Here is a 10,235-nt window from a genome sequence, read left to right on the forward strand (position 1 = left end):
TTTTTTGAATCATAACTCCACAAAATATACTCTTTGCACTATTACCAAACTTTCAAATCTGAATCAGTATTAACTAACCAATTCCATTTTAGTTAGTCTAGACAAAAATAATTATTTTAATTTCAATAATAGTTTCAAATAAAACTTCAACTAAATCGTTCAAGAAAATAGTTGGAATATATATTAGGCGGCCATCATGATTAATAACAACTACAGTGAAGTAATATAAACCTAACGGAGTAGCTCAAGTGACAAGTGAGCTTTCTTTATGGGAAGAATTTCGGGAGAACTCGGTTCGATTTCCACAAGTAACGGTTCTTCTTGGGTCAGCTCCCACGCCTCCCGAAGCGAATGCGAGTGGACCTGGACCGTTAGACTGACGGAGAAAGACCCGTGGATTTAAAAAAAAAAAAAGAAGTAATATAGCAATAATTAAGGTAAGGCATGAAGGGGGGATGTTGTGAGTACAGCCTCTCTAAACATCACAAGGGACTCTTCCAAGTCATCGCACAGTTGGTATGGATCTGGAATCACTTCTGGATCAACCGCCATTGATATCGTCATCTTGTTGCAATAGCTTTGGAAGAGTATTGTCAATGACTACCCAAAACAAAAAAATAGCAAAAGGTTAAAAAAAATAGTGTTATAAGTTAGTTTTTTATTTTATTTTTGGGTCATATTTGAGGCACGGAATTATTATTATTTTTCTTTCACCATTTTGTGTCACAACTATTTTATGGTATCATCATATTTAATCATCTACTTTTAATCCACACCTTTAATTTTTAAGATAATTTGATAATTTTACAATTCTAATATTCAATACTTACTTAAAACTGCTCCTAATAAGTGATATAATAAATAATATAGCATAGAAAAAAAAACTAATAATTTGTAATTAAAAAATTCATCAAATCGAATATTTGTTGTATCATTTATGGACTATTTGAATAAGAAGATAGATTAAAATTGCAAAGTCAATTTGACGAAAATTGTAATAAAGAACTAACAGCACGTTTGGTCCACGGAATGAATTTTGAGGTAATAGTAATGCTATTCCATAAGGAATGGAACAAGAAAGAAATAGAATAGGAATTGTATTCTATTGTTTGGTTCGCGTAAGGAATAGACTTTAGAAATTATATTACAGTGTTTGGTTGGTTTAAGGAATAGAAAATGAAATATATTTTAAAAGACATAAATACCCTTATAAAATATGTAATAATAATAATAATAATAATAATAATAATAATAATAATATTCATATTCATATTCTAATATTATTAGAATTATGTAATAATAAAATAAAACTTATAATAATATTAATAACAATAATAAGAAAAAAGAAATAATAATAATAATAATGATATTAATAACAATAATAAGAAAAAAGAAATAATAATAATAATAATAATAATATTCTAATATTATTAGTATTATGTAATAATAAAATAAAACTTATAATAATATTAATAACAATAATAAGAAAAATATAATAATAATAATAATAATAATAATAACAATAATAATAATAATAATACAAAAACAAAATTATATATAAAATAATTTTTTTAAAAACATAAATGGGAGTTTTGATCCCACATCGGTAACTCAAGAAGAGGAGCTCATGAGCTCCTCTATATAAGAGAAGCATGGCTTCTCTTTTGAAATTAACGATAGGATGAGGAAGTCATAAAGAGTTAAAAGCTCCTTCATTTAAGGAGCTTTAATTGCTCTTAGTTACAATTTTTTTTTAATAATATAGGAGCGTTTTTGAAAAATGAAGATCTTTCCCCAAAACACTATAGGGTAAATTTGAAAATAACAACATTAGGTTATTCCTGAGAACTCAGGAATAGTCTAATACCTAGGAGGGCCATAGGAATCTCTATTCCCCTTGCAAGGGGAATAGGTCATTCCCAGGAATAGGAGGTTTTACCAAACAGCGGAATAGGCCTATTACTGGGAATGCTATTCCATTCCAGGCTTATTCCGCGAACCAAACGTGTCATAAATGAAATAATGTGAGTAAAATTGTGGGACTAAATACAATTAAATTAAAATTCGATAATAATACAACAATCATTGGACTAAAAATGAAATAATTTTATACTGTGTAATTATAGTAACGCAAAATATACTTACATGAGGTACCCCATAAACTGTGGGAGCAGAAAAAGCCATAGTATGTCCAAAAAATGAGATCTCTTCTTGAGGTCCAACAACATTGGATATTGATACAGTTGTGTTACATATAACTCTGGTTATCAGAGCAGCAGCAGCCTGCACAGGGCTTGGAAAATGCAGATTAGTACATTTTTGTTTGATGCATTTCACAATTTATACATATGTTGTAATAATTAATAATCATTGAGATTAAAAGGTAAGCCAGTCTAGGGTGTACATTACTAATTGGTTCAGAACGAAAAGGCCAATAGGCCCATTTCACAATGATTCAAACTTATCTTGTGTTTTTCAAAAAAAAAAAAAAACCTTGTGGTTATCGAGGCAACAACCAATCCTTATACCAAGGACCAGGGTTCACAATGCACTTTGGGCCCTCGTGCATATGTATTTGTCTTATGTTGTGAGTTTTTGTGTCTTGTGTTATGAAATTTTGTACCTAAATATTAATTCTGTACCTGAAACAAATTATTAATATTTTGTCTTATGTTATGAATTTTGGTGTCTTGTGTTGTGAAATTCTATGGCTATGAACACAAATTATGTACCTAAATCATATTTGAAAAATAAGTAAATATATAATTCCGTAACTTACAAATATGAATTATGTATCTCGTCGTTTCAAATTTCAATCTAAGGTCTATAACGCTATGTGAACTCTGATCCATGATATAAATCGCGGCAACAACGATACCAACTCAAATGGGGCAAATTATTTCGCGAATCATGTTCCAACGTGATAATTGGGGACATAACACATGTACAATCACAGATACTGGAAATAACATAAATAAAAATGTATATAAATGGGAATTGGTAGCTAGCTAGCAGTACAAGTTAGATCGATGCATTTAATATGGTTATATACGTGTTGCACTGTGCCCGGGGCCACATTTTGATATTTAGTGAAGACATTATTGCTTATATTGTTTACACTTGATAAAAAATATCTTTATTTTTTTTTTAAAATTAAATACCATGTAGTGTGATGGCATCTCAATTATCATTCCATATGGGGTGATATAGGTTTTGAATGATAAAGAAAGATAATATGATTATTGTTCTGGTCATAGGTTTAATTAATTATTTTTATTTTTAAATTTTAAGCACGAAGCAAAGAAAACAAACTCAAATAGGTCCCAACGGAGGGTATGTTGATTAGTGTTATTGCTTGTGATAATAAAAAAAAAAAAAATAGACATAGGCCCTGTTTGGTAAATGGCTGTTAACTGATTGAATTGGTTGTTTGGGTTAGAAAGTATGATTTGTTGATAACATTAGCTGATTGTAGAAAGTTGTTTGATAGCTGTTTGGTATAATTTTTTTTTCGCAAAAAGCTAATTGAAAAGGCTGCTTTGAGTAGCCTTTTGAATTTTAGCATTTTAGAGTTACAAAAAGCTTATTAACCAACAACTAATAGTGGTCAAATAAACTAAAATTGGCTGATAGGCTGATTATTTACCAAACAGGGTCATAATTAAAAATGTATATACCTGAACTCCAAAAAGCTTGAGTAGGATACGAGCAGAAGTGAAAGAGAATCTGGACTCCATGGAGAGCTTCTTTCGATCAATGGTGGCTTTTGCTTTTCTGATATAATCGAGAGGGTTTTGTTGAACTCCAATGAATAATGGGACTAAGGCATATCCAATCTTATTGCCCCATTTTGCTCTTGATTTCTTCTCCATCATCTCAGCTAAAACCTGGGTATGATGCAGGCCACAAAATAAAGCTATATATATTATGACTTAAATTGGAACTTTATTTAATATAATATATTTATATTGCCATTCCACCTTGCTCAACACCGCTCTGTTTGGTAGAGCTTATAGCTTATTTAATTTTAAACTACAAATAAATTGTAAGTTCTGTTTGGTAAAACATAGTTATTTTGAAACGCTACCCCTAACATTTCAAAATAAACTCCTGACTTTTCAATCTTTTTTTCTTTACAAATTTACAAAAATGACGTCATCTACTATTCATTAATCAAATTCATAATATCTTAGTTTATTCTTTTATGTCTTTTTATACTTATCAGCTAATAAAATAATTAATTTTATCAAATACTTTATTTCAATTAGTTAACTTATTAGTTAGGAGTGACCAAGATTCCGGTTCCAGACTTCCAGTTCCTCAAATGGTCAAACCGGAACCGAAATCTTATATTAAGGTTCCGATTCCAGTTCATGAACCGGCATTGGAACCGCCGGTTCTAACCGATTTTTTTCTGCCTATATATATATATAAATTTTTGCGGTTCTAGAACTGAAATTAGGCGATTCCAATTCTAAAATTGTTGGAAACTTAATCGGAATCTTATTGGTTCCGGTCTCTAACTGGAACCGAAATAGTACCTATTATTAGCTACTAGTTTTTTTGCTTTCGTATTTCAGTTGGCTTTTTAGTTAAGTGTGTCAAACAAAGTCAACACAACTTCTCATATTTAATTTCATAAAAAAACATAAAAGTAGATAATTAAAAAAATTGTGAATATTCAAGATCTAATTAGAATATGAAAGAAGGAAAAGGGAAAAGAAGATAAGGAAATATGATTCAACATTCAATCAATAATATAATTATATTGAGACCTGTATTCCTGTGGATGGTCTGATGTTGAACATGATTGCCCCTCTAAGACGAACATTTTTGGGCAGATTATTTTTGTTATTGGTTGTACTCCCTTTTATGATACCTAAACAAATAATTAAAATTTAAATAATAATAATAATAATAATAATAATAATAATATAGTGAAATCACGAACCCCAGGTGAAAACCTACGTTTCAATAATGCTGAATAATTTTGGTATGTAGAAAATTTTTGATTCCTATGAAAGAACCATTGAAACTTACCATATTTTCTATTGAGATAACGTGACATTCCGGCTTGTAACATCCCCATCATTACATCGTTTATTGTCTAAAATTGCAAAAAGAAAGGTCATATATTTAATTATTTTAAAATGTGAGAAAATAATACAATACAATTTTTTTTTATCTATACAAAGAACCTAATACTATGTAGTGTGACGACACATCTGTTACTATTCCAAATGGGTGGTCACTTGATAAAAAGATTGAGAAAGTATAGAACACATAATAACTTGTAATATAAAGAATCATGAGTGTTTAAAAAAAATCAATAATATCATTATATTGATTTTTTTTTTATATTAATAAATCATAAAATTGTCTTTTATGCAATGAAAAAAATCAAAGTTAGTTGCTAGATATATTTAATTTGTACGTACCACATTCATTGCATTTTTGACTAGCTTTATGTCATCAAGACTAACAGTGCGATGCACAAGTCTTCGGGGGCTGAAAGCATCCCCGATTTTGGCTTTCAACGGAGTATCCGTATCCTTGAGAAACAGTATAGTAGCCAAGAACAACGTTATATCCAAGACGGTGTTAAGAATCAATATCAAACATAGCCAAGTCGATAAAAAAAGCTGTCGAAAAAACCCGATTTTGGGGCGGGTTCTGTTGCTGGATGGAATTGTGGGCAAGGAATTCGGATCCGAAGTCTTTCGGGTACAAGCTAGGACTAGAGAGATGATAGAAATACCGTCCCCGAGTGAATGGTGTATCCTGAGGATTGCTATGGAGTTTGCTTCGGAGGTTTTGACGTTTAGAATGTGGATTTCCCACAATGGCTTCGATAAGTCCAACGATTTTGTTGTCAAACTTGAGGCATAGTTTTCCACGAACTCGTCGGCCGACTGCATGTCCGGCTCCAAATCCGGGCATATAATATGGTCGTCCACGTTCACCTTCGTCGGAATCCACCTTTTCTTCCCTCTCTTATCGTCCATCGCCTTTAAGAAACAACACAAAAGTTGCAAAGCTAACTATTCAAATTAAGCAAAAAACTCGTGTGAGAACGTTTTACGGGTCTCAATTCGTGAGAGGGATCAGATATTTAATTAATAAGGTGACCTATTAATTAAATATTCAATCCGTCTTAGGGATTGATGATTGAGAACTGTGAGATGTCTCACATAAGTGTTACCCTTCGAATTATATTATTATTTTATATTATTAGGATCAAACATTTAGCTAGTAGCGAAGACGCAAGGTGCTGGACTTGGCCCTTTAAGGGCTTTACTGCCTCCGCCTTTCCCCTCCCAACACCAACCAGTTCTGATACCACTTGTTAGGATCAAGTGCTTAGCATTCATTACGCTAAAAGTCATAACTAGTAGCGAATTGAATGCCTAATTTTATTTTTTTATTATTCGAGACGCTGAGTTCTGGACTTGACTCTTTAAATCCTAGCCCCCTCCTAATATTCTCTCAACAATCGGACCGCTGCCCAACATATATATAAAACGAGACTAAAAAAAACATAAATAAATCTTACGAGGATGCTAGAAAAGCGAGGGTGATTAACCAAAGTACACTGGAGACCCTTCTTGATTACATCCACGTTGATTTTAGTGGTGCACCCGACAACGGCGACGATGCAGCAATTGAGAGCTGTTGTGTGGAACAAGTGGGTGGCGGGGCTAGCCGGCACCTCCGCCGCCTCCCGGTCGCGGTGGTTCTGTTTCTCGCCATTTATGGCGAGGGGGTTAAGAGCTGCCATTGGTGATGATATGATGAAGCTCAACTAACTAGGAAGCTAGGAAAGTGTTTTTGAGAGCAAATATGGGAGAACAAGCCACTACTGGAGTCGAATCATTACCCTCTTCCATTCCTTAAATATTTCTCGTGCCCTTCTTCCTGCAACCATGTTGTCCATCTGTCTTTATTTATGACACCTTCAAGTCAATAAAGTATATTATTTGATGTAAAAAAAAATATTTTACTATTTTGATTGTTTTTTTTTATATAGGAAATTAAAACATCCCTCATAAAAGGATGCATGCGTACCTTCGGATCTGACTGAAAATAATGCAGTCTTAAGTAACTAAAAATGGTTTTCAAAAAAAAATAAAAAATAGAACTAAAAATGGGTTACGTTATGCATGTTATTCACTGATTGCTTGAAGTATTCAAGTCCGACGAGTGTACTTAATTAGTAGATTCAACTTGCTTTCTCCAAATCGGAAAGTTTGATGAGGTAATTAGTTTTATTGGTAAGTGGGTTAGAGCATAGAGTTGTACAGTACAATGGTTTGTTTGGGGTGTAGCAGCCATGTTAAATGAGAGTGAGAAAGGGGGAAAAAAAAAAAAAAGAACTAGTGAAAAACAAAAATTCTTGCTTAGAGGATTGACTTTGATACCACGTATGAATTATTGGTTGATGACTTTATTTTGGTAAGAGGTAATTTCAGCAATGGTCCTCTGATTATTGTGATTTTTTAAAATTGGTCCCTGTTTTTAATTTGGACGAAAAAGACACTTGACTTTTAAATTTGTTCCAACAATGGTCCTTCCGTTAACCTTCAGTTTGTTAGGTGTTAGGTTAGGGACTAAAATGGTCATTTCATTAGCTATCCTTCTTCTTCCTCAATTTTGTTCCAGAAATGAAATGACCATTTTAGCCCAAATTTGAGGAAGAAGAAGGCTAGCTAATGAAATGACAATTTTAACCCCTAACCTAATGCCTAACAAACGGAAGGTTAACGAAAGGACCATTGCTCGCTGGAACAAATTTGAAAGTCTAATGTCTTTTTCGTCCAAATTAAAAGACGATGACCAATTTTGAAAAATCACAATAATCGGAGGATCATTAATGAAATTAACTCTTTTTGGTAAAGAAGCAAAATATATATAACTCTCTAACTTAAAACAAGCTTGAAGTTGAAACTTAAATGCTATTAGCTATATGCTAGTTAATTTGTTTGAAACACTAACATAGGTAGTATTTCAAAATAAATTATTATTTTAAGCTTTATGTGTTATATTTATCAAACAGGCCAGATTTATAGCTTATTTGGAGTTTAAATAAATTATACTTTAAAATAAATTTTACTAAATAAAGCCATAGTACAACACCAAAAGAAGAGAAAACTAGTTGCAACAACTATAAAAACCTATGCGAACCAAATGAATAGGACAAACTGAAACAGGGCAGGAACTAAGCCTCAATAAATATAGAATATGTTTATTTGTACATAAATTTATAATATAAAAATTAAAGAATGGAGAACTAACAAAAAAAAAAAGAATTGAAAATGGGAAAATGAAAATTTTGAAGAATTAAAATAATCACAACCTCTATATTTACACTTTTATTTTTTTTAATAAATTCCTAAAATATTTTACAAAAATATTTTTTTATTAAAATAATTTCTAAGTAAAGAAGTATAAAACATTGTTTCACTGATACTAACTAAATACTACTCCATAAAAATTAAACTTGTATATCGAAAAAAAAAATCTCGTAAAATATTTTTCTTTTAATCTCTTTTACACAAAACAAATACATGAAATAATGTTACATCTGGTGTTCGTTACACATGTTAAATAAAATATTGGTTCTCTTTAACTAGAATTTGGGGCAATTAATATATTCAAAGTTCACATTTTTTTTTAGCAAAGTTCAATTAATAAAATATTGATTCTCTTTTAACTTGATGGGTGACTTCTTTCATGTAAATTTATAAATGTACAAATGATACACATAATTCGCTAATTATTTGTCAGTTTATAATTTAATTTGGTTAGGTTAATTATGAAATTTATTATGGTGGTCTACTTCATTATGCTGCATCCGATGATTTGAGATTTGGAAAAGGGTCACACTTGTGTGAGACCGTCTCACGGGTCCTTATTCGTGAGACGAGTCGGGTCGGGTCAAAGCACCATGCAAATGTCATACTTATATGTGCAAATGTCACACTTATATGCTCAAATATAACACTAATCAATAATACAATTTTTGTTACTTATAAGAGAAAAAGTAATACATTTTTCATAATAAGTAATGTTGACAAGTATTCCTTACTTATACGGGCAAATATAATACTTTTGAGGAAAAATGTAATACTTTTAAATCGAAATGTAAAAGTATTGTATTTTCCCTTAAAAGTATTACATTTACCCTTATAAGTAACAAAAACTTTAATCTATTCCTGATTAGTATTACATTTGAGCATATAAGTATGACACTTGTGCACATAAGTGTTATATTTGCATATTGACCCGACCCGACCCGTTTCATGGTGAGACGGTCTCACACAAGTTTTTGCCAAAATATCAAAGTATACGTTTGTTTTTATTAGAATCTTCAGGCAAAGATTTAAAATTGAAAGACTCCCCTTTTTCCTAGCAATATTATTTTGATTAATTCCCTAGATTTTTATATGGTAATTAAAATATTCATGTGTATTTAAAAGAGAATGATCTCTGCATGAAGTGAAGGTTACCGACTGTGTAAAAGTGAATACCTGCAATCAACTCAAGAAGATGATGAAGATTGAGTTGATGAGTGTGATTAAACTATAGGTGTATGGTGAATCAATTCATCTGGTTGTAATATGTGATCATCTAGTGGAGTTGGGCTTCACCTTTAAGTGGCCTGGTAGGAGTAGGAGAAGGTTTCTCCAAACTGCGTAAACATATCATTGTGTTAGTGGTTCCTTTATTTTTCTACGTTTACTTTATTCTTTAATTTCTGAGTAATTTTGTGTCTGAATCAAGCTAAACTCAGGTAATTAATTTTATTAACATCTAAGTAGGAACCAGTTAAGATTTTTCCTTGCATTCAAGACTCACGATGAATTTAATAAAATTTATCTTTTGTTAGACGATCTGCGAATCACGCCGCTCACTTGTTAGCTAGACAGTTCAATTAGTTTTTATGTTAGATATTCAGAGTGGTTGATAAATCCCCGCCTATTATGTGTAATGTTTTATCTTTAGAAATGAATTAATTAAGTTTATGTTTAATAAAAAAGAGGAAGTGAAAGTTCACATTTTTTTTTGCAATCAATTTGTTTATCCAAAATAAGCAATCAATCAATAGACGCCAACTTTTAAAAAAAAAAAATCAACAGAGGCCAACTGTAGTGTTTCTAAATGTGAGGAATCGAACTGACGCGTATAAGCTTACTGCCTACAGTTTCACTATTCTGGTTCAACTCTCTTGGGAATCA

The 10,235-nt window shown here is 31.4% G+C and overlaps 1 protein-coding gene across 1 annotated transcript; it reads right to left on the reverse strand.

Moving 5' to 3' along the window:
* Nucleotides 1–114: 114 nt before the first annotated feature.
* On the reverse strand, nucleotides 115–6,904 carry LOC116012487 (O-acyltransferase WSD1). Its single transcript, XM_031252032.1, has 7 exons — nucleotides 6,554–6,904; nucleotides 5,439–6,008; nucleotides 5,041–5,107; nucleotides 4,776–4,879; nucleotides 3,678–3,887; nucleotides 2,146–2,283; nucleotides 115–600 (listed from the first exon to the last, which is right to left on the reverse strand). The coding sequence occupies exons 1-7, from the start codon at nucleotides 6,776–6,778 to the stop codon at nucleotides 433–435; spliced, it is 1,482 nt and encodes a 493-aa protein (XP_031107892.1). The 5' UTR covers nucleotides 6,779–6,904; the 3' UTR covers nucleotides 115–432.
* Between the last annotated feature and the right edge of the window lie 3,331 nt (nucleotides 6,905–10,235).

Source organism: Ipomoea triloba, chromosome 3 (assembly GCF_003576645.1).
Source record: "Ipomoea triloba cultivar NCNSP0323 chromosome 3, ASM357664v1".
Taxonomy (NCBI): Eukaryota; Viridiplantae; Streptophyta; class Magnoliopsida; order Solanales; family Convolvulaceae; genus Ipomoea; species Ipomoea triloba.

Bases quoted from the DNA above. Each gene is read 5' to 3' on its own strand.
- LOC116012487 (XM_031252032.1), bottom strand. From the start codon at position 6,778: ATGGCAGCTCTTAACCCCCTCGCCATAAATGGCGAGAAACAGAACCAC. The intron at 6,009-6,553 runs GTAAGATTTATT...TGTTTCTTAAAG, and splicing joins CTCGCTTTTCTAGCATCCTC to GCGATGGACGATAAGAGAGG. The intron at 4,880-5,040 runs GTAAGTTTCAAT...TTATTTGTTTAG, and splicing joins TTATCTCAATAGAAAATATG to GTATCATAAAAGGGAGTACA.